Below are 25,738 nucleotides of genomic sequence, written 5' to 3'. Positions count from 1 at the left end.
CACGCTGTTATTTAGTGCATATAAATCAGCTCATTATACTCTGTTCATACTCTGTTCAGTAAAATGCACAAGTTTACATGTTGTTCCATTAAATTTGCTGCTTTTTTGTGTCGTGAGTTTCGCCAACCTCATTTTCAGTAAGAATTTTTTAGTTTAGTTTTATTTAACTGTTTACAGTGGTATGCAAAAGTTTGGGCACCCTTGATAATTTTCATGATTTTCCTTCATAAATCTTCAGTTGGTTGGATCTGCAATTTCATTTAAATGTATCATATAGCAGAGGAACACAATGATATTTGAGAAGTGAAATGAAGTTTATAGGATTTACAGAAAGTGTGCAATAGTTACTTAAACTAAATTAGGCAGTTGCATAAATTTAGGCACCCCAACAGAAAAATTACATCAATATTTAGTAGAAATACCAGCCTCCAAACACTTCCTATAGCTTCCAATGAGAGTCTGGATTGTGGTTGAAGGTATTTTGGACCATTTTGTTTTTACAAAACATGTCCAGTTCAGTCAGGTTTGATGGTTTCCGAGCATGGACAGCCCGCTTTGTCATGATCTGGGTGGGTACCTGCAGGTCTCCAACAGCGGCTCCTCCTTTAGGTGGAGTTTGGTTGCTCCTCCCTGGCTGACCACCTGTGAGCAATTATTCCGGCAGTATATCAGACCTGCGCACTCAACCGTTCATCGCCTGAGTATCTACTATCCCCATGTTAGTCAAGTGGAGCATTATTGCTCTGTCCAGAACCTGTGTGATGACTTGTTCTCAGAGGTAGCACCTGGAGTGGAGGTCTTGTCTCCCTCCTTTCCTGGACCTGGGCCGCTTGCTGCTGATACGACGTTGCCTGCCGGCCCACCACTCACTTGCCTGCCTCCCCACATCTCGACCGCTTCCGGGCCTTCCGCCCCACCTGTCCCCTCCACCTGAAACCAAGTAAGGCAACTCAGTTTAACTGTGGAGGATCGTTGATTGTCTGCTGGATCCCACTGACCGTGATCTCCTCTCATTCCAGTGCCCCGGCCCCTACATAGTCCTGCTTCCACCTCCCCGCTGCCTCTGCTGTTCAGCTGTCTCCTAGAGGTGTCTAGGTCACCCTTAGTTATCTTAGATTATCCTACGCGCCACTAGTGTGGTGGCGTCGTTTTGTTTTTGCTTGTGTTTGCCTGTGGGTGAAAATAAATCCTTTGTTCTCTTACCGTCTCGCTTCCGGGTTGGTTTCTGCACCTGTGTCCATCTCTGTTCCCTCGTGCCGCTGGGCCGTGACACGCTTTAAGTAACACCTAAGATTTTCAATAATATTCAGCTCTGGGGACTGAGATGGCCATTCCAGAACGTTGTACTTGATCCTCTGCATGAATGTCTTAGTAGATTTTGAGCAGTGTTTTGGGTGGTTGTCTTGTTGAAATATCCAGCCCCGGTGCAACTTCAACTTTGTCTCTGATTCTTGAACATTGTTCTCAAGAATCTGCTAATACTGACTGGAATCCATGTGTCCCTCAACTTTAACAAGATTCCCAGTACCTGCACTTGTCACACAAACCCCACAACATGATGGAACCGCCACCATATTTTACTGTGGCTAGCTCTTGGAATGCTGTGTTCTGTTTCCGCCATGCATACCGCCTCTTGTTATGTCCAAATAACTCAATTTTAGTTTCATCAGTCCACAGCACCTTATTCCAAAATGAAGCTGGCTTGTCCAAATGTGCTTAATCATACCTCAAGCAACTCTGCTTGTGGCATGTGCGTGGAAAAGGCTTCTTCTGCATTACTCTCCCATACAGCATCTCCTTGTGAAAAGTGCGCTGAATAGTTGAATGATGCACAGTGACGCCATCTGCAGCAAGATGATGTTGCAGGTCTTTGGAGCTGGTCTGTGGGTTGACTATGACTGTTCTCACCATCCTTCGCCTCTGCTTATCTAAGATTTTTCTTGACCTGTCACTTCCGGCCTTAACTAGAACTGTGCCTGTGTTCTTCCATTTCCTCACTATGTTCCTCAAAGTGGAAACTGACAGCTGAAATCTCTGAGATAGCTTTTTGTATCCTTCCCCTAAACCATGATGTTGAATAATATTTGTTTTCAGGTCATTTAAGAGTTGTTTTGAGGCTCCCATGTAGCCACTCTTGAGAGAAGATGCAAAGAGGGGAAAAACTTGCATTTGGCCACCTTAAATAACCTTTCTTATGTAGGTCAAGGGTCAATGAGCTTACCAAACAAATTTTATGTTCCAATAATTAGTGCTAAAGGTATTCAAATCAATGAAATGACAAGGGTGCCTAAATTTATGCACCTGCCTAATTTAGTTTAAGTAACTATTGCACACTTTCTGTAAATCCTATAAACTTCATTTCACTTCTCAAATATCATTGTGTTCCTCTGCTATATGATACATTTAAATGAAATTGCAGATCCAACCAACTGAAGATTTATGAAGGAAAATCATGAAAATTATCAAGGGCGCCCAAACTTTTGCATACCACTGTAAATGTGTGTTGGTTGCATTCTAGGATAATATTGGAGTATTTAAACTCAATACATATTCATTAATACAGTTAAATGTATGACATTTAAGCTTATTTTTCCAGAAATGGAACAGTTTAAGTGAAAATATCTTCACTCAAAATTCTCTTCTTAAAACCATCTAGTTTCAGCTGCAGCAGCTCATCCTTGCCTTTTGATCATGGGGGCGTTAAAATATCCAAACTGACTGTTGTATTATTGGACTGCACAGCTGAGGTCTTTTGTGTTTTCTGACAGATGAAATTCCTCACTAGGTGTGGACTCTGTGTTGCCATGTTTTTATACTCTGACACAAGAAAGAATGGTCTGATAGTAGAAATGTAGCTGGTTTCCTGGTGACATCTATGCAGTAATAGCAGCCTCGGTCCCACTCCCTGTGAAGCGCTCCCAAGATCTTAAACTCCACATCTGAATTTGGGTTCTAATTTCCATTTGTTAGCCTCAAACGAGTTTGTAATCAGCATTGAAATACCTAATGATAATCTTATGGATCTGACAGAGTGATAAATGCAAAGCGGTACTCACTGATCCATTTTAAAGAACATTGTTATTTTGAAATTGTCTACAAATTGTCAAGGACTGAGTTAAGGTTGTGTAAGGTGTCTAGTATTTGCATCTTATACTCTGTGTTGTCAACAGTGGGTAGAACCACATGGTGCTTTTCTCAAGAGTTGTGGCTTCGTGGCATGACTTGCAGGCTGAAAACTTCCTCACTATTCACAAAATCAACCAATTGCGTTCAGTCTCAGTGTTTTTCTACAGCTTCACTCTCACAGATCTTCTCAGAAGTTAAGACATCAGGATGCTGTTACAAACGAGCCGCAATGCAGATATTGAAGCACGTATAAAGAAGATGTAGTTTCTGTGTAATTTGCTTTTAAAAAATCTTTTTTAATTTTAATGCGGTAGTACTATATATATATTTTTTTTATCATTCTGTTATCTGAGAGCGATAATGGCACGGCAAACAAGCAGACTGGATGAGAAAAAAATCTGCTGTTCGATCTGTTTGGATCTCCTGAAGGATCCGGTCACTGTTCCCTGTGGACACAGCTACTGTATGAAGTGTATTAAAAGCTACTGGGATGAAGAGGATCAGAAGAACATCCAGAGTTGCCCTCAGTGCAGACAGACCTTCATACCGAGGCCTGCTTTGAAGAAAAACACTGTCTTGGCAGAGTTAGTGGAGGAGCTGCAGAAGACTGAACTCCAAGCTTCACCTGCCGATCATGGCTATGCTGGACCTAAAGATGTGGCCTGTGATGTCTGCACTGGGAGGAAACTGAAAGCCATCAAGTCCTGTCTGCAGTGTCTGGTCTCTTACTGTGAGCAGCACCTCCAGCCTCACTATGAATCTACTGCCTTTGAGAAACACAAGCTGGTGGACACATCAAAGAGGCTTAAGAAAATCATCTGTTCTCAACACAGTGAGGTGATGAAGATATTTTGCCGCACTGATCAGCAGTGTATCTGTTATTTGTGCTCCATGGATGAACATAAAGGCCATGACACAGTTTCAGCTACAGCAGAAAGGAATAAAAAGCGGAGAGAACTTGGGGTGAGTCGAAAGAAAATCCAAGAGAGAATCCAGGACAAAGAAAAAGACATAAAGGTGCTTCAGGAGGAGGTGGAAGCCATCACTCAGTCTGCTGATAAAGCAGTGAGGGACAGTGAGAAGATCTTTAATGATGTAAAACAGCAGATCAGATCTCGTCAGAAAGCTGAAGTGTGTCGTGCAAGAGAGCTTCAGGACAGAATAGAGAATGAGATCACTGTGCTGAAGAGGAAAGATGCTGAGCTGGGGCAGCTCTTTCATACACAGGATCACACCCACTTTCTCCAGACGTACACCTCACTGTCACATGTGCATGAATCTGTTGGATCACTCAACATTAAAACATGTACTTTGCAGTACTTTGAGGATGTGATGACAGCTGTGTCAGAGTTCAAACGTAAACTACAGGAAATCCGTTTTGGCACCGCAGTCTCACAGTTAGAGGGGGAAGTGGATGCAGTAATGTCTCGACCTGAACCCAAAACCAGAGCTGAGTTCCTCGGACTATCTCAAGAACTAACGCTGGATTTTAACACAGCAAACACAAGTCTCTTATTTGAAGGGGACAAAAAAGTCAAATGTATGAGTAAAAAATTTTTATATAGTCATCACTCAGACAGATTCATCAACAGACATCAAGTCCTGAGCAGAGAGAGTCTGACTGGATGTTGTTACTGGGAGGTGGTGTGGAGTGGAGGAGCACTTTCAGTGGCAGTTTCATACAAGAATATCAGCAGAACAGGAGATGAAAGTCTGTTTGGGAACAATGACAGTTCTTGGGCACTGGAGTGTTTCAAAAATGGTTATGAACTGAGACATAACAAAATCAGAACTGTCATTTCAGGCCCTCAGTCACCCAGAATAGGAGTATACGTGGATCACAGAGCGGGTATGCTGTCGTTTTACAGTGTCTCAAAGACCATGTGTCTCCTGCACAGAGTCCAGACCACATTCACTCAGCCGCTCTACGCTGGATTTTGGCTTTATGTTGGATCGTGTGTTGAGCTGTGTGAGCTCAAATAGTCTAGAAAAAGAGGTCTCTCCTAAAGAGGTCAGGCAAAATATATAGCATAGATTATAAGTGCAGTGATGTAGCATGGGTCTGTGTTACTTGCTATAAAAATTAACAAAAACAAATAAAAGTAATTAAAAATCTTTAACTGGAGGTGAGCAGACAGTGTGTCACAGCTTCCCCATTTAAGCAAAAACAAAAATTGCCTAAAATTGATTACCTCAGTAAGTGTGTGTGATATAGATGACTTCAGATGTTGAGGATGAACTCAACTGCACAAGTCACCTGGACTGTTAAGGACAGCATAAGTGCAGGCCAGTGGGAGAGTGGGGACAATTGGATCGTCCTGGGTCATTTGAAGCAGCGTTTTGAGCTTTCTTGTATTTTAGTGTAATTTTGTATTATGGTTTATGTAACTGTCCCTGAGACAGTTAAAATAAAGTTGGTTATTTCATGTTTCTGTGATAGATTCATGCTTAATTTAGTTCATTTATTTATAACATAAGATGATAAAAGTGTAACATTAATTAAAAAACATGTCTAAAATATGTGATTACAAAATATGGGTTTGTTAAATATGTAAAGTGCTGTAAGTTTGTATGAGCTAAAGTTTGTAATTGTCACATGACCAGAGTTTGGTTGAGAGCACAACCATGGCATTGTGGAGCTAGCATGGATACATGGCTACAGATGCATCTACAGCCTCAGCGTTAATGTTATTCTGCATGTGGTCCAAGAGGCGCACACGGTATGGTTTCATGTATATTGTTTGTATAATGTTGCATACGTGTTCTACACTGGTAATGAGAGGACATTTTTGTGATATCCATTATTGTGCATTTTTCTGTTCTGCTTGCACAAGACTGTTTATGGACACTGATATGAGAGACTGATAAGCTCAAAACATTTATGTTGTAAACTTTGTGTTTCTTCAGTTTTCACGGTGTCTGAAGACAAGAGTGAGAGAGAGAGAGAGAGAGAAATAAATTTCCGAAGACATCAGTATGATGCGTGGCCATTCTTTGTTGGACCCCTGTAGTTACAGTTTATGTTTAGGTTCATTAGTTGGTCAGGAATTTATTCTGCATTTTGAATTGTCTAGTTTCCCCCGTTTTCCCCCCTGTGTCTTTGTCCTGCGTCCCTCTCTAGGGTGGCTGTAGCTCAGGAGGTAGAACGGGTCACCTACTGATCGGAAGGTTAGTGGTTCCATCCATGGCTCCTCTAGTCTGCATATCAAGTATCCTTGGGCAAGATACTAACCCCAAGTTGCTCTCCAATGCATTCATTGGAGTATGAAAGTAGTTAGGAAGCACTAAGTATAGAAAGAAAGAATGTGGCATGATGTATAGAGCGCTCTGAGTACTCGGGAGAGTAGAAAAGCACTATATAAGAAACAGTCCATTTACTCTCTTTGGGTTTGTGTGTGTGCGTCTTGATTTCCTTTTCTGTTCCCATGTTCCCCCTCCTTGGGTTCATTCCAGTCCTCTCCTGTCTGTCATGTTTATCCATGTTTCTGCAACTCCCCTGTCTCTTGTCCCCTCTCACTCCTTCTCTCTCGTGTCCCCTCTCGCTCCCTCTCCCTACCTGTTCCCTTGTTGCTCTCCTTGTGTTTCATCTCGTCTCCCCGTTTGCATCCCTGTTTATCCCTGGTGTGGTGTCATGGTCTTAGGTCTGCGTCTCTGTGCTTCCTGTTTTATTTTGACAGTCAAGTGTCCTGTGTTCAGTGTGTTCAGTTTTGCTTCCTCCTGTTATGTCATTATGTTTATTCACCCCAGCTGTGCTACCCGTGTGTTTCCTCTTCCCTCTTCATCCCTCTGTGTATTTATGAGGTCCCCGTGTTTGTTGTCCGTTCGTCTGTTAACCTTTCCTGCATCTCCATGTTTCATGTACTCAGTTTTTCCAGTTCAGGTTTTATGTTAGTTTCTCCCCTGGTTATTTCCTTTGTTTGGCTTGTGTTTTTGTTCTTAGCCACAATAAAGGCTCATTTTTCATTAAAGTTCAGTTCTGCCTCGTTCGTCTGCATTAGGGTCCTCACACCACAACCTCCACGCGATCTTGACAATAATGATGCTCCAGGAAGAAATAAGGCAACTGTGCATGATATGAGTTCACCCTTACAGAGTATTTTGCAGGGAAGAATGTTTAAAAAAGACAAACTGAAGCACTCATAGCAAGCAAAACTTGCTACTGACCACACAGTAAGTACCAATGCCAAGTCAATGGCTCTAGGGTTAGGATGATAGTTGGGACTTGGTTTACGCTCAGCCTATTTTGCAACAACGAGTTGAAAAATTAAAATTCCTATTTTAGATGTCTCTAAAAGAAAACCCAGTACTCTCCTAACCGTGGACCGGTCTTGTAGTCTCAGATTTTGGATGATGCCCCATCTGTTTCCTGTTGTCCATGAGTCCTCAGTGTCTATAAATTTTTCTGAGTACTTAGCTGCTTTGATTCTTGATACTTACTTTTGGATCTTTGGCTCTTTCATACAGAGGCTTGCTTATTAACCCTTTAGAGCCGGTCGGAGCGGGCACGCTCTGTTTTGCGTAACTATTTTTAAATCCTGGTACCTCTGCAACCACGTAAGCTAGCGCAATAATTTTTTTTGCATATGAAACCGGAGGAGTTGTACTTACATCTTATGCCATCAGCTTGTCCTAGGTCACAGTTTCCTTCCACATAAAGCTTTGCAAAAACTGCATAAAAAGCGCTTGCAGGAATAAAAACATAATATTCCAGAAACACGCTTTGCCGATCCGATCAGCTGTTCATAACACTACGTTGGAATAGACGTCAGCGCGAACTTTTGCATGTCCGCCATTACCTGCCCGAAACCGGAAGTGACGTCATTTTCGCGGAAATGTAGTTTTTTGTTTGTTTTTTTTACCATCAGGGCCTTATGAGCCTATACTGGTGTTTTTAAAAGTTATGTTTGACTTTATGACTTTCTGTGTCGTTTCTGGGATGCTTAGGACTCATATTGCACTGCTGGAAATAATTTATTTTGATGCAGATGCTGCTTTTTTGCAAATTTGCATTATAATATTTATTTTTGTTTTTCCTGCAGTATATAAAAATTGGTGTATTTCAAAAATAAAACTATGAAGACACTCAAAATAAATTTCCTGTGGTAGGAAACTATTTTATGCAACTTTTTTGTATTTACAGTTTTGAGGGATACGCCTCTTAAATTTCTCTAACTAGAAATATATGTTAAAAAAGCAAAAACGATTTTCAATTATTTTGTAGTTTATTGCACTTTTTTGCAATTTATGTAATTACTATGCACTTAATGCAGACATATTATTAAAATCTGGGCTATAATGGTTGTATTGATGTATAGCAACTTGAAATGCTCCCAAAAATGGCTCCACAGCATGTAAAAATATAATATAAGCTCTGGCGGGCTTGGTTCTATGGTAGGTCTTAAAGGGTTAATTTTTGGTTTGCTTGCATGTGCAATTAGTTTCTGTAAAAAAAGAAAAAAAAAAGAAGAAGCCTATTCCAGTTTGGCATGGCCTGATAAATTTCACAAAAATTAAAAAGTTAATGACAAAGGTAATGTAAAAAGCTCCCATAAAAGCATAATACTTCTTACATAAAAGATCAAAATACAGTGGAACCCCGGCTTACGAATACCCCATTTAATGAAAAATTCAAGTTATGAAGGCACTTAACGGCAATATTTCTGCCTGTGGTACGGCAAAATGCCCACATAACGAAATCCGCTGGCTGCGCCCAGAATGCCTTCCAAATCATGTGATAACCCCTTGGGTTTCGTACTTGCGTTTCGCTGTTCCACATGAAAGACTGTCAAGAGATGTATTCTAAAGACACTTCTTCAGCTGAGAGTCAGAGAGTAGAAACACACACACACGCTGCAGTTTTTACTTGCAAGGGCAGTCACAGAGCGCTCACACGAGAGTGGGGGCCCTGTGATGTGCGCTCTAATTTTGCTCTTGTCTTTATTTATAGACAAGGGTAATCAAATCAAATCAAATCACTTTTATTGCCACATCACATGTGCAGGTACATTGGTACAGCACATGTGAGTGAAATTCTTGTGTGCGAGCTTCACAAGCAACAGAGTTGTGCAAAATACAATAATGTAAACAAGCAGAATACAAGCTACATCTGAAACTAATAAATATATGTACAATATATAATAGTATATGCATTTCTGGATGTGTATACTAAATATTTTTCTACGTGTGTGTGTGTGTGTGTGTGTGTGTGTGTGTGTGTGTGTGTGTGTGTGTGTACACATATTTTACAAATTAAATAGAGTAAACAATAAATAAAATAAATAAAATAAAATATACAGAGTGAGACATGTGCAAAACAGTGGCATTACTGTACAGTATGGAATGCATAATGTTAAAGTTCCAGTAGTGAAGCTGAGGTGTCTATGACGTGTTCAGCAGTCTGATGGCCTGGTGGAAGAAGCTGTCTCTCAGTCTGCTGGTACGGGACCGGATGCTGCAGAACCTCCTTCCTGATGGAAGCAGTCTGAACAGTTTATGGCTGGGGTGACTGGAGTCCTTGATGATCCTCCCCGCTTTCCTCAGGCACCGCTTCCTGTAGATGTCTTGGAGGGAGGGAAGCTCACCTCCAATTATCCGTTCAGAGCACCGCACTACTCGCTGGAGAGCTTTGCGGTTGTAGGCGGTGCTGTTGCCATACCAGGTGGTGATGCATCCAGTGAGGATGCTCTCAATGGCACAGTGATAGAAGGTCCTGAGGATGCGGGGGCTCATGCCGAATCTTTTCAGTCTCCTGAGAAAGAAGAGGCGCTGCTGCGCCTTCTTTCACTGTTTTACAACGTACTTTAGTGAATACGTCTGTTCATAGACAGAGGGGTGTGTGTGTGTGTGTGTGTGTGTGTGTGTGTGTGTGTGTGTGTGTGTGAGAGAGAGAGATTCTGAAGGAAGCGGCCCATTCACACTGAAATGATCTGAAGCTAACTGTGTGCATTTAGCCACAGTTAGCTTCAGAGAGACAGAGAGGTGATCTGATATCTGGAGATTTTTATCCTCAAAATGTGTGTGATGTATGTTAAATGTTAAGTTTTGAACCTCCAAGCTTTTAAAATCCTACTGATATTTAAAAAATAATTACTTTGTCTTAGAAGAGTGTAATTAACATAAAGTTATTTAAATAATGTTCTTACTATTTTAGAGAACTAAACCATTTCACATAACTGTCTTTGAGAGGTGAAACGACGCAGCATGGAATTCGCATGGACCCTGTGGACACAGCTACTGTATGAATTGTATGAAAGGAGAAAGGACTGAAACGGCAAAAAGAGGTCAACTCAAGTCGTGAAAAAACTCAGAAGAGAATCAAGAACAGAGAAGGAGATGTGATGGTGCTTCTGCAGGAGGTGGAGGCCATTAATCAGTCTGCTGATAAAGCTGTGAGGGACACTGGGAGGACACTTCAACAACTATTCCTTCTCATCAAGAAAAGCATTTCTGATATCCAGCAACAGATCAGATCCCAACAGAAAACTCAGATAGATGAATACTTTACATCTATCTCAAGCCCTCCATCTTACAGAATTGGAGTGTAACTGGATCACAGAGCAGGTATTCTGTCCTTCTACAGCATCTCTAAAACCATGACTCTCCTCCATTCACTCAGCCGCTCTATGCCGGATTCAGGGCTAATCACTTCTTAGGTGAAGGCTCTTCTGCTGTGTTCTGTGACCTTGGGAAATCAGAAGCTGCTATGGAATGAACTGGAATTCTTCTGCTTTCAGTTTTTAATTACTCACCATTGTTGCTTCTCTAGCGGTTTGCATGGGCTGACTTGTGATGATGCTATTTCTGTTTTCTGTCGATGCCATTTTCTTTATAATCCTTATACTTTCTTCTTAATCTTACCTTACTGGGGCAATAACCTAGTTTTACTTGAGTTTTATTTCACTATTCTAAATCTGGTTGGTTTATTCTAATGAATTGGTTCTAACATCATTATTATCATCACAGTCAGATATTGATTTTGCTTACTTTTACATTTTCCTTGTGCAGTTTTCAGTTAATCTGTTTAACAAATAGATGCAATGCTGCTTTCACTGCATGGCCCTAAGTGTAAAACTAGGTGTCGCAGATAGTTGTTTATTTCATTTATTTTCATTTTTAACAATGCAAATGATTTCAAAAATATTACAATGATATAATGTTCATCAAATCATATGTTCACTAAATAAATGTATATTTCAATATATTTAACCATATTTTAAACATATTTAGTACATGAAAAGTCTGTTGTTCTTCCAGTGTTGTAAATAATTGAAAATTCTGAAAAACAAGCTTGCTGTAATTGCTGTAGCTCAATTATAACTAGCTTGTCTATACCATGTCAATAATTGGTAAAGTCACTTTTCTAATAACAAATGCGTTACCAAAATAACTGTTTTTCAAACATATCTCTTGGGGACAGTGAAAGTGAAGGCGATGGGGCACTTTCTGTGGCCTAGCTGGAGGCCAGCAACAAAGCAGGAGACTGACAGTGCTGACAACAAGGAAGGAGACCCTCTATAGAGTGGCATCGTATCAGAATCAGAATCACAGAATCTGGGGACATCTCAGGCCCTCCAAGGTTTGGAGGCCTATCTCCCCCTACCACCACTTCCCCTGCCAGTGGCGGACCCCCTCAGACATCGGTGCGTTGGTGGTTCTTTGTGTCTGGGGGTGGGCGTCCAGGTACACACCGGCTCACTCCTTGGCGGCCGCTTATCGGGGCCTGGAGCCTGGGGCTCGCTCGGGCCACTTTGGAGGTGGGGTGCCCCCGGCCTTTCGGCCTGGGGCTCGGTCACTCAGGTGCAGCTGGCTGCCGGCGGAGCTCACGGGCGCGTCACTGCAACTCCCCCTGGCTTCTGCTCCGCGGCTGCTGAGTGAGCCCTCATCTGGGACTCTCCTCAGCTCTTTCCGGGACAGTGGCGCAGCTGCCCCTCTGTTGGTCTTCCTTGGTCTCTTGTGTTCTGGGGGCCTCTGGATGTCTGGAGTTTTGATCTCCTCCACACCTGCTTCACGCCCTGGAGGACGGGGCTGTGGCCCCCCCACACCCTCTAGCAGATTATTACATGAAGGAACCTTTTAAAAAACAAAAAACAAGCGCGTCCATGCTCACAGGTGTACACACGGGTGATCACACCCACAAACTACACCCTTTTTGGCTCCTACCTCAAAGCACACTGTGTTCTGTTGATCTTATGTGCTGCACAATAATGTTTAACATTTAGTATTTACTGTCATATTCCCATATATCATTGTGATGTTGTTTATTCTATTACTCTTGTTCTCTTCTGCTTGCTTTCTTTTTTCTTTCTCAGCAGGTGATCCAGGTGATTGATATATGCATTTTTTTCTTCTCTGCCCGTTCTGTTGGTTTTTGTCTTTTGCCCTTCTCCCCCGTCCCTCTTCTCAGCTGTTTCTCTTTCCCTCTTTCTTTCTCCCCTTCTTTCCCCCAGTCAAGTCTGTCCCGTATTCAGTAAGTGAAAATAAAATAAACAATAAAAGGTGAATCAAATGGACCATTACGGCAAGGCTGGGATGGTCAGTTTGGTAAAGTAAATCCGTTGGGCATCTTTCTTTGCCTTTAGACAACAATTCTGATGGCAAAAGAGCCAAACGGGACAGGCCAAAAAAAAAAAAAAAAAAAAAAAAAAAAAGAATCAGAATCACAATACTTTATTAACCGTTATGAAAGTATGTGGTTACAGTTCAATTCTATTTTAAATTTTACAGCACCAAATCACAACAACAGTCGCCTCAAGGTGCGCTATATAGTAAGGTAGACCCTATAATAATACATATGTTGCTCCAAGACAATAAGAACAGTAACAGACTGTACTAAATTAAATACAAACGATTACAAGTTACAAAATATAAGGAACACCTCTAATATATACAGTCTATGCAACTGTGGCGTCTTTGGCAAAGGAACAAAGCATGACGTCTTGCAGTGCACTGGGACCCTCTGCAGACTCAGACTCATCATGAACAGTTTGCGCTGCGGTCCCATTCCTCCCCAAAAGTAACAGTTCTGTTGCAACAAGAACAAAAACTCTCCATCCACATATTTGAGAGAAAGCAATTAAAATAAACTAACACTCTACCCACACCACCTATTCACACAATCAAACTCTCACAAGGAATCTTTAAGGCTGCAGACCCTGAGTTGGCAATTGGGGGTTTAATAAATTTGTCCATATTTCTAGCTGCTCCATCCAGAGTGGGATGGATGCCGTCTCTCCTAACAAGACCAGGATTTCCCACAGTATAATTCACACCCCCATTAGTGAATAAATATTTCTGCCATTTTACACCATCAAACTTAGATAGCTAGGGATGAAGAACATTTTGTTCTTTAAAGAACCATTTGTAATAGCTGAAGAGCCATCCAAAAAATAAAACGTTTTTTTGACGTATGATGTTTCTTTAAAGAACCATAAAGACATCTGAAGAACCATTTAAGAAGCATAATTTTTCTGAGAGTACTTGCCATGTGTCGTAGCTCTCTTGTCCAACTAGAGCCTAGTTTGACTCCACAGCCGTCATGTTCGCAAAACTTAGGAAACCGATTCATACTACAACCAAAAGCTTAGAGTTCCTCGGTGAAACTCAGGAGAACGACACCCTCACACAGGATCAGGATCTATTTTATCTATACTTTGGACAAAGTTCTCCTTTTTGGATCTGCAAAGGCTCTGATGTGCTTTTCGATCACAAATCAGTTTCTCCTCCTCACCGTCATCTACTGGTTGTTCATGTTATAATTGCCACTCTCCTCTGCAATTATAAATAGTATCATTTGTCTACAAATTTGTTACTATAAGTACATTGCTGCATAACATTGTAGCCTTATTAACATTAAAGAAAACAAAAAAGAAATATTAATCAACTTAAAGCAAAGAATAACTTTACGAATATTGCTTTTTAGTCTGTAACAGAAAAGATTTAAAGTGCATGTAGTCACAGTGAAGCCAAGCTACATACACTGGTTATATTTCCTTGTCTTAGCTTTCGGGAGACTTTGGTTTGTCTCATTATCTCTGTCTCTCTCCGCCTTTCTTTTTGTTAACTGTTAAATATTTTTCCATTTATCTTGAGGGTTTGTTTACTGCTAGAGGTGGGCGGATCGATCCAAATAGTATCAATACCAACTCTGCTATTGGTATTTGATTGATACTAGCACAATTGAATCGATCCTTCAGGTTCAGTATGCAGCCCACTGAACTGTGTTAATTATTTCTTTGTAAAAAATAAACCTCAAACTTGCACTTTGAAAAATGTTTGAACCTTTATGTGTGCTTTAGAGACCAGAAAAATGTACATTCCAGGTCTCCAAAAACCCAGTTTCAAAACACATGAAAAGGTGAAAGGTGTGTTTTGTTGTGTTAACTAATTGTTGTGGAAAGTAACAATCACAGTGATATAGTTGTGTTGTGGTGGACCACTGGAAGGCTCCACTCACACCCAGTTCTCAGGAAGTGTTGTTGCTGTGTTTTGGAGGCAAAGTGTTCAGTTCTGTGGTGATGAGTAATAAACGAGCAGTGTTTATCGAGAGCTCTCGGGTCGTCTGTGTTTACCTCCACAGTGTTTAAATTGTGTTCAAAATTTGCAAATTGTGAATTCATCTCATAAGTCATGGCACACTACTTTCCTCCAATTAGCTGCCCGAATAACTTCTGCAATACTGGCCCTGCATTTACTTTGTATTAGATTGATACCAACATTTGTACTGTGAATGAGGGAAATTGTGAATGTTGAATTTTCTTGTTGAAATGTCCAGGCACGTATATACATGTTAAATGACAAGATATACATGTTCAAATAGCATCAACTAACAAAAAAACTTCAGTTTTTAATTTCTATATGATAATTCAACAATAGGAGCAAGTAGTCTGATGTCCTGTGATTATTATGAAGATATAATTTAAAATACAATAACACGTTATGTTTTTGTACAAAGTATCAGTATCGGATCAGTATCGGCGACACCACCCTGAATTTTGCTTGGTATTGGATCAGAAAGGAAATCACATCACTATTTACTGCACTTTCATTTCTCCTGCTCTGTGCTGTGCGTGCACATGCTTGGTGCAAAAATAAACCCTGCCACCTACTGTAGTGGATGTGCAATTACAGTTTATTCTAGTATGGCGATAAAAGCATCTTCCCATACCCCCTGACATCGGCCCCACTATTTGAGAAAGACTGCTCTAGAGAAAGACCGGGCAGCACGGTGGCACGGTGGTTAGCACTGTTGCCGCACAGCAAGAAGGTCCTGAGTTCAATTCCACCATCAGGCCGGGGTCTTTCTGTGTGGAGTTTGCATGTTCTCCCCGTGTTTGCGTGGGTTCTCTCTGGGTACTCCGGCTTCCTCCCACCGTCCAAAGACATGCAGCTTGTGGGGATAGGTTAATTGGATAATCCAAATTGCCACTAGGTGTGAATGTGCGAGTGAATGTGAGTGTGAATGGTTGTCTGTCCCTATATGTTAGCCCTGCGACAGACTGGCGACCTGTCCAGGGTGTACCCCGCCTTTCGCCCTATGACAGCTGGGATAGGCTCCAGCGCCCCCCGCGACCCTGAAAAGGATAAGCGGAAGCGAATGGATGGATGGATGGATGCTCTAGAGTCTTTAGCTGACAGTACAGAGAGGCGTGAGGTGGTTATTGTGATTAGGAGCTATATAAATAATCTGAAACTGAATTCAAATAAACAGTCCAAAAACAAAACAAAATAAAAAGTTGCAGTAAAATATTTTCAATAATTTATCTTTTACTCAGTTGTCTTAATGAGTTTGGTAGTGATAGTGTTAATTTGTCAAAAACAAGTTTAATAAATAAATTAATCAAATTATGATGTGCCTTTAGAGTTCTATTCCATGGAATAAAGTCCTCTATGTTTTACACTGTATTAGTTCGAGTTTAATATGTGCATACATCTACAGTGTTTTTATTCTTCTAAGAACATAATTACTCAGATGGATAAATACATTCTACTACAAATTTTATAATTTTTTAATCATTTATTGTGTTGTGCTTTGCAAAGACAATAAGAATCATTTCAGTTTTTCATGTGAAGCAGTAATTGAGAAACTAAGCAGCTTTAATGTGAAGGAAAAGAAATGCTAATATTGCCGTGGTAACCAGAATGTTACTACTGTTCTATGCTCTAATGACATCATGCTCCTTCATGATGTCATTTGAGTTTAACACACATGATGTCACTCAGATGGCTTTGATGTCTGGAATCCTTTCATCTTTCTTTATTCTTAAATATAGGTTTGGACTCATTTCACAGCACTTGGTTCCTCCATAAAACAGGTATTTTATGCTTTACTGCTACGTTTCGTAAAAAGTGGCACAACGTTTGTATTACAAATTTTCTTTCTCTTCTACTGAACTGACTATAAGCAGACATGCCCCTCCTGCTTTTGTCTGCGATTTCGTGGGCTGCTAGACGTGCTGCAAATGTCATCAGATCAAGTCTTGGATTTGATCATCCTGATTCATCCACTGCCCACCAAACAAAAGGTGTGCCATGTGACGTAGCTCCACCAGACTACTGTCCAACTAATGGTCAGTTTGACCCCACACTCTTCAGCTACACAAAACTTAGGTCACTGACTCATTCTACAACCAAAGGGTTGGAGTTAGTCAGTGAAAATCAGGGAAACAAAACAGAAAATACTCACACAGAATCAGAAAAATCTATTTTATCTGGAGTTTGCACAAAACTCTCATATTTCTCTTCCCTACCAAGAGCTGCTGCTCTGTCTGTGGGTCGTGCAATAATTTACATCACCAGGACAACAATCAATAATTCATGCAGGGCAGTTGTGGCGATGTTTAACATGCTCCTGGCAACAATTAGACGCTCTTTTTCTTGGTTTTGGGAAAGAATTGCAGCTCTGATTTCCAGAATCAGAATGGCTGCAAAACAACTGGTGGCAACAAAAGTTGCTTTTACCTCTCGTGGAAGCAAGATAGTAATTCCACTTTTTATGGTAATCACATTCACACCAATTGCAATTTTCCATGCAATACTTAAGACTTTAGTAAAACTTATACTTACTAACTTAAAAAATGAACAGGCGAAAAATGAAAAATGTGAAATTTTAATTTCCATGGCCTGTAACAAAAGGGCAAACAATGAAAGTGTTGGATGCTGGATTTTCAAAGACAAGAATCTGATTTTTAGATGCATTAAGCCTCAATATCACCAAGCGAAAAGCTTAAATTCGCTTGATTGGTACCATATCGAAGGAAGACTTGTGGAAGTGGCTTGTGTCAAAGATCGAAAGAAGCGCCAGGGAGTCTCTTACAAGTTTTTGTAAGAGACTCCCTGGAGAAATCCAGCAAACCAAACTTGCTGTAAACCCCCCATATTGGCTCAATCTTAATTAGGCTGTAATGATGTTATTTAGGCTCTTATCATACAAACAACAGTTAAAAATGGTTTATCTTACAGGTAAACTAACCCAACCAGTCGCGACAGATGGCTGCCCCTCACTGAGTTTGGTTCTGTCAGAGGTTTCTTCCTGTTAAAAGGGAGTTTTTCCTCTCCGCCATTGCCTAGTGCTTGCTCATAGGGGATCATTAGATCGTTGGGATGCTCTCTAATACTTTAGGGTCTTTACCTGACAGTATAGGTGACTGTTGTTGTGATGTTGAGCTATAGAAATCATTTTAAATTCAAATAAACATTATTTTAAAAAAAGAAAAGAAAAAAGATTTGCATATTTTTTAAGCGATATCAGTGTCACAATAAAACTCAGTTGTTCATATAGAGTGTTGCTGTTTTGCACTCCAATAGCAAGCCGGAACCATGAGTGCCACAGATACCACAGATAAGCTTATACAGTATGTATGTCAGAGGACAAGATACTTTGATGTTTCCCACTCCTTTGGGTATCATCAGTGGTGATATATAGCTTTTTTAATCACAGCAGTGCTATCTGCCGAGTCAAACTGAAGCACCCGATTCTTCAATAGAGTAGAGAGAAACATAAAATGGTAGTCTGTAGAGAAACACTGTGACCAAAAATACAGCTCATCAAGAAATAGGTAATTGAGACAGTGGAGTGTTGGAGTGGCCAGTCACATCTGGAAAAAGTTCCTTTTTGCAGTCCACCCTGCCTCTTTCAAAGAATTGACTATGTGCACGTTAGCATATGCTACTTCCGGTGCGGAAACTCCTGTGGGGAGCTTTGTTTCCGGTGTCCTATTCGCGCCCTGTTTACGCTCCAAAACAAGTTAAGCAAATGAATGAATCAAGCGGCGATTTGCATTTCTATAGATGTCTTGGGCATTTACCCAATATATCTGTAAATGATGTTCATCGACTTGTCAATATTTTTTCCCCGCGCCTCAGGGCAAAAGAGAAAATGGATTCAAATGTTATATTTCTCAGCTGTCCCTCGTTTATCACGGGTGTTATGTTCTAGAAATAACCAGCGATAGGTGAAATCAAGTAGCCAATTTTATTTTTTGACGAAGCAAAACATTTGGTGGACATCGTGGACATACAGTACTGCACTTCAGAGTCACACTGCTAGCGATCAATGCAGCGATTCTGTACTGTACAGGAGAGACGTCACGGAGGAGATCATCTGCAGCGATCAGGACGCAGGACACAATGTGACGTAAAAAAAAAAAATAAGCATGCAAACTTGCACTAAAAAAATCTGCGAAACAGCGAGGTGAAAGGTGAACCGCGTTATAGCGAAGGACCGCTGTAATTTTGAAGGTAAGTCACAACATACCCTTCGTACATACTAATGTATAGAAACCCTTACCAGCAATCATTCATTTTTTGTGTGGCTTTTTTTCACGGTTTGTTAACATGCTGTGTAGGTGTGTACTTGACTAGCTGATCTCGACATAACGGGGAAACATCTGGTTTGACTATTCTTCACCTGTAGTTTGAATGCTGAACATTTGCCTGTTTAAATCATAAGACCAGTCACTATACAGAGATGTGCTTCTGAATGTGGACGATGTGTCTTCTGCTGCAGTAATGCCGTTCTGCTTGTGTTGAGTGATGTAAACAACTGATCGATCTAAACTCTTTAAACGTCAAAATTGATCATTAGATTTTTTTTCTTTTATTTTAGAAAAAAGTCGCTAAGGGGTCTGAAAACTCGCTAAATATAGCGACAAAGTCGCTAAGTTGGCAACACTGCTCCCCTCCCTCTCCTGTTGCTACTTTAATCATGAAACTGATCAATGATCAGCTGATCGGCTTTTCCCTCTTGTTTATTTATCGTCTGCTTTGCGCCAGAAAGAGGAAACCACCGGATGTCACGTTAAACAACAGCAGCACGTTTGATCAGCTGTTGTTAGAATTTATTTAATATTAATTTCTAGTATCAGCTGATGTTTGCTGGAGCCACAGCTGTAAAGCTGCTGGTCATGATATGGTTTGGTTATCTGGTGAGAGGGAAACATGAAGATGAAACCAGGAGATGTCCTTACTGAATCATCAGAGCTGAACAGGTGATGGAGAAACAGGTTTACCTTTTAGGTGACATGAATGAGTTGAAGGGAAGTTATGAACTGTTTCTGAGAGACAAATAACACCAGGATCCTTTTCTATGTAGCTGACAGCTGGTAACTGTGCAGGGGCGGGTCTAGCAAAGTTTTGCCAGGGGGCCAGGTGGGGTGGGGGCATTAACAGGGAAAGGGGGGCACAAAGAAATACTTTCTTATTCTCATTTAAAATATCTAGCTTTTAATAAATAATTATCTGAGTCTTACAACAAACGATTGATAGATTGATACATATATACCATCAAGACAGTGTACATCACTGTCACAACAGTGTTTGTTTTCATTCAAAGGCTTTATGATTTTTGCTATAATGGTGGGCCGGTCTCTAGTCAAAATGCCCGGGCTGATTTTTTGTCCCAGTCCAGCCCTGTATGCAGCTCATCTGCAGTCTGGTGTTGCCTACATCTTCCTATTTGGAAGGCAGAATTTCTGAGTTCTGAGTACATTTAAAAGCACCACGACTGCAGTTTTTGTGTTGGATGTAAAAAGCGCACATGACGCTGTAACGTAGGCTAGAATCATGGCGGTGGTCAACGACGGTCCAGGCGTGGGATTTCTCTCGTGGAAATATGCACATTATTTTTTCCCTTGGTAGGTGGCGCAGTGCACTTGTGGCAAGTAAGCAAGCTAGAAGACTGGCACTCTTGCTGGGTATCCAGTTAGCAACACATTAACAAGAGAAGTCTGAGTAAAACCAAAGTTACTTTCCCTAGTAACTAGTTACTTTGAAAGTAACGAGTAACTTGAAGTAACTGAGTTACTTTTGATGGAAGTAACTAGTAATGTAACTAAGTTACTAATTTAAAGTAACTTACCCAACACTGGGTCTGTTGTGGTCTAATGATCGTAGCGTATGTCTGTACGTATTTTTGCATGTTCTTTCTCTCTTCCTGCACAAGTGGACCAATGTTGATCAACTTTTGCATAAACATTGACTGGGGCTCTGTGATTGCTAACATCTGTACTGCCGACACAAATATTTGTTTACCAACCCTATAGGTTTGTATATGTTACAGTTAAGTTGAGCAACTAATAGAATGTCATTGCATAGAATGGAACGTGAGATTAGAATAGTGTGACACAACATAATGTATCATAGCATCATGCTGTATGCTGGATTTGGTGTGTGGTAGTAACAGGTAAATGAACTTTTTTTTTTTAAATTATTTAAATATATATGAGTGCTTGTGTATAAATACACAAACAATACACATATGCTTTCAATTGTGTAATTTAAGTGATCTAGGTAGCTCTGTTTTGGAAGTTCAGTTAACCCTAGAAATGTGTTTTAGAGTTTGTTAGTGCTTTGTCTCTAGGAGCCACAGCATATATTTATATATAAACATATATAAATAAACCACTTTTTTTTTTACATTAGTAATTCCTTTTGTGCATAATTTTATATTATTGTTAATAATAAATTAATTAAAGCAACAAAACAACCTGAAGAGTTGGTTTGGAGTCAAAAGATCCGGATCTTTTTAGTGAGTCGAGCCGAAAGAGCCGGTTCTCTAAAAAGAGCCGGAAATCCCATCACTAGTGCTGTGCTCAGTCGCCTAGTGCCTGAGCTCGGATCATACCAAAATTAGGGGGGATTTACGACTGTGCGCTATGTGCTTCGAATATTGTGTGTAGTTTTTGTTTTATACAGTTGTCAGTCAGGCATCTAACTATGAAACAAATTGCACTCCAAAAGACCCCGGGCTTCTGAAAAAATGACCCAGGCTTAAGCCCAGTAAGACACACACCCCCCCCCCCCCCCCCCCCCCACTCCGCCGATGGTTGACTCCAAATCTCCCGACCACTGTGTCGATCTGAGAAAGCAAGCCCAAGACAAGACCGAGGGATCTGAGTCCGTCGAAACCAAGACAAGACCAAGACCACGTAAAAGCAAGCCCAAGACAAGACCGGTCTTCAGAGTCCTTTCTTAAACGAAACTCGTGTCTCCCCAGACCCACTGAGTTACATGTTCACACCACCTCCACAGTCATGTTTGAAGGTAGATCTAAATGTTAAACAGGGTTTATCTGTCAGCATGGGGAACAAATGTATTTCTTCAGTGGAAGAAAGAGTCTGCACGGGAAGGCAGGAAACCCACAAATCTTTTCTATGTTCTTCAGCTGTACTGAAGAAAATAGTCTGAAATACTTTCTTTAAAATAAAAAACTACTACAACTGTTTAATACACTGCTTAATATTATCTTAATGTACTTCATTCTTGTATTTCAGTGTTTCCTGCTCATACACTTTGGTTTGCAGGTTTATTAGTGGCTCCCGCAGCTCATTTTTGATTGCTCAGACAATAATGTTAACAGGAAAAGGAAGAATTCCTTTTTAACAGGAAGAGGCCTCCTCAGCAACAGGATCAGGGAAATGCTGCCATCTGCTGGAAGTGTTTCAGGTTTGAAAGGAAAAGAAAAGAGAAAAGAGGAGCCTTAACCACACCAACCCTGACTGTAAGCTTTCACACACATGAAAAAACAAAACATTGATGTTGACATTATACATTTAAATGTTGATCGTCTAAACTCAGTTTTTAAACTGTGTCACCTCTCTGTGGTATGTTCGATGCTCACCTCTTCTTCAGCTTTCCTGCTCTTTTGGTATCTCGTCAATCTGCTGCAGTCTGCAGATGTGAACCCAGTGTGGGAACTAAAACTGTCAACATGTAATATACCAGCTTGCATATGACTGCTTCACCAACATTGTGGTTTTATACAGCTGCTTAAAATAAAGACAAAAAAGAGGTTTAACAAAGATGAAGAGCTCAAACTTCAAGTGTGCATTTACATTTAAGCCCTTTTTATTTAATATTATAAGTGTGTTTTTCTTCCTTTCAAGTTGCTTCCTAAAGCCTTAAAAGATTACTTGAAATTGGTTCAAGAGACTTTTAAATGATCTGTTTTGTGCCCATTTTAATGAATCAGTTCTTTTGGCCACTTAGGATCACATGTGAACATGTGTGACCAACCAAGATGGGCAGTAAGGCGTAATCCGATTACTTTTTCCAGGTAACGAGTAATGTAAGGGATTACTATTGCAAACCGGGTAATTAGATTACCGTTATTTTCCCGTAAGCACACTGCATTACTGCGTTACTAAAACCGTGACTTTTTTGCGAGTGTCTCATGACAATGACGTAAGCCAGTGTGACGTTCGTGACAACAGCTGTGTGCAGATCAACAATGGTGCTGGAGAGAGTATGAGCCTGCAGCATTTAAAGCGTGGAAGTACTGACCTTACTTTGAGTTTGATTCCATAAAAAGTGACAAAAACATTAGCGTCCGCTGTTCACCTGTGTTGGTCAAGTTACTTGAAAAATTAATCAATAACTAATTACCGATTACGCCCCCAAAAAAGTAATCCTGTTACTTTACTGATTACTTATTTTCAAAAGTAATTAGTTACTTAGTTACTTAGTTACTTTTTAAAAACACGATTTACAACCTGAATAGGTGATAAAGCGATAGATCTTTCAGCCCAATTCTACTTTTTCTACATAATCCATCATACAAAATGTAATCAAATGGAAAAGTCTCTTTTTAAAACTTGTTTTATTAGTTTTAATCTTTTAACTTTATGCATCAAGCAAACATTAAATTATATGCAACATTCTCTGACTTGAAGAAATTTGTTTAACATTTAAACCTATTTTCTGCACATTCCAGCACAGAAAATATATTTTTTTTGTGTGTTTACACTCAGTCTTTCAAATAGATGCAAGTAAAACACAGCAGAAAATAAATAACATCAAAGACTAGCGGTCCTGTTGCTATATATATATATATATATATATATATATATATATATATATAGGGCGTTGTTGGAATGCTACTATGCAAGTAACCCTGGCGGAAGGGGCTACATGAATAGGATGAGGGACCTATGGATTCTTCGATACCCAACATCCACAATGAGGGCGAAACAACTAGTAGCTCAGTGTTCCAACATTCGAAAGAAGGGACTGCTCTCACAGCTAGAGATTGACGAGGTACAACACAAATGCTACGGCAAGGAGGAGTCAGGACGCCAGGTCAGGGGGGAGATATCATCACCCCCACCCGAGATTGGGTACATAGCCCCAAGTGCGATAGGAGAAGGATCGTTGAGTGCGAGAGGAACTGACCTGAAAAATAGGATCATGGCCAAGCTTGAAACCTGGATCCCGCGTAGCCGGTTACCAAGATTACGTGAAGTTCCCTCAGAAGGTCTGCTAGATGATGTTAATGCAGCACTACGGGCAATACCTACAACCACGATTACCGACACTAACAAGCTGATCTACAATACGGCAACAGTGATCAGTGAGATGCTTGGCTACAAGTTGAACAGCCACAAGGGGCAGTACCCTCCATGGAGAAGGAGGCTAGAGGGCAAGATCAAAGTAGCACGGAGGGAGGTTAGCCAACTAACAGAGTTGCAGAAAGGTGCGACAAATAAGGTGCCTAAGAAATACAGCAAGCTGTCCATACCTGAGGCCTTGGAAACTGCCAAGCAAAGACTCACAGCCTTGGCCAGCCGCTTGAGGAGGTACACCAGAGAGATAGAAGGCAGGAGAATAAACCAGCTGTTCTCCACAGAACCAGCAAAGGTGTACTCTCAGTGGCAAGGGAACAATAAGAGAACAGCACCACCAAGGCTGGAGACGGAGCAATACTGGAAGAGCATATGGGAGAAGGATGCAACCCATAACGGCAATGCTCAGTGGCTAGAGGATCTGAGGGCTGACCACAGCGACCTCCCTGAACAGGGTCCAGTAACCATCACAGTGGCAGATATCCAAGAAAGGGTCTCCAGTATGAAGAGTTGGACAGCACCAGGGCCCGACATGGTTCACGCCTACTGGCTGAAGAAGCTGACTGCACTCCACGAGCGTCTGGCAGCACAAATGAACCAGCTGCTAGTTAACGAGAGACACCCGGAATGGCTAACTGAAGGTCGGACGGTCCTGATCCCCAAGGACCCCAAGAAGGGACCGGTCCCCTCCAACTACCGACCAATAACCTGCCTCAGTACTACATGGAAGCTCCTGTCAGGCATCATATCGGCTAAGATGAACAGGCACATGGGTCAATACATGAGCGGGACACAGAAAGGAATTGGCAAGAATACCAGAGGCGCAAAACACCAGCTACTGGTAGACAGAACAATCAGCCGAGACTGCAAGACCAGACTGACCAACCTGTGCACTGCCTGGATTGATTACAAGAAGGCCTATGACTCAATGCCCCACAGCTGGATACTGGAATGCCTAGAATTGTACAAGATCAATGGGACCCTAAGAGCCTTCATCAGGAACTCAATGGGGATGTGGCGTACAACACTAGAGGCCAACTCCAAGCCCATAGCACAAGTCACCATCAAGTGCGGGATCTACCAAGGAGATGCTCTGTCCCCACTGCTGTTCTGCATAGGCCTGAACCCCCTCAGTGAGATCATTAACAAGACTGGCTACGGATACCGACTACGGAACGGAGCAGTTGTCAGCCACCTCCTGTACATGGATGACATCAAGCTGTATGCCAAGAGTGAACGAGACATCGATTCACTGATCCACACTACCAGGCTATACAGCAATGACATTGGAATGTCGTTCGGACTGGAGAAGTGTAGTCGGATGGTAACAAAGAGAGGGAAGGTAGTCAGAACTGAGGGGATTGAACTACCAGAAGGCAACATTGCAGACATAGAGGACAGTTACAAGTACTTGGGGATCCCGCAGGCGAATGGGAACCATGAAGAGGCCGCTAGAAAAGCTGCAACCACCAAGTACCTGCAGAGGGTCAGGCAAGTCCTGAGGAGTCAGCTGAATGGTAAGAACAAGATCCGGGCCATCAACACGTACGCCCTGCCCGTGATCAGGTACCCTGCTGGGGTAATAGGCTGGCCAAAGGAGGAGATAGAAGCCACTGACATAAAGACAAGAAAGCTCCTTACCATGCATGGAGGGTTTCACCCCAAATCCAGCACCCTGAGGCTGTACGCTAAGCGGAAGGAAGGGGGCCGGGGACTGGTGAGTGTCAGCACCACAGTCCAGGATGAGACAACGAACATCCAAGAATACATTAGGAAGA

At 41.3% G+C, this 25,738-nt stretch overlaps 1 protein-coding gene across 1 annotated transcript; it reads left to right on the top strand.

Moving 5' to 3' along the window:
• The first annotated feature begins 3,486 nt into the window (after nucleotides 1-3,486).
• On the top strand, nucleotides 3,487-10,714 carry LOC146570495 (E3 ubiquitin/ISG15 ligase TRIM25-like). The gene is made up of 2 exons (XM_085278951.1): nucleotides 3,487-4,257; nucleotides 10,658-10,714. The coding sequence occupies exons 1-2, from the start codon at nucleotides 3,487-3,489 to the stop codon at nucleotides 10,712-10,714; spliced, it is 828 nt and encodes a 275-aa protein (XP_085135077.1).
• Nucleotides 10,715-25,738: the final 15,024 nt, after the last annotated feature.

The sequence above is a fragment of the Mchenga conophoros genome, linkage group LG7 (genome assembly GCF_057382185.1).
Source record: "Mchenga conophoros isolate Kocher_MC1m ecotype Shallow Benthic linkage group LG7, M_conophoros_male_GT1.1, whole genome shotgun sequence".
Taxonomy (NCBI): domain Eukaryota; kingdom Metazoa; phylum Chordata; class Actinopteri; order Cichliformes; family Cichlidae; genus Mchenga; species Mchenga conophoros.
The sequence above is the reverse complement of the archived record's forward strand: the minus strand, read 5'-3'. Positions and strand labels throughout refer to the sequence as shown.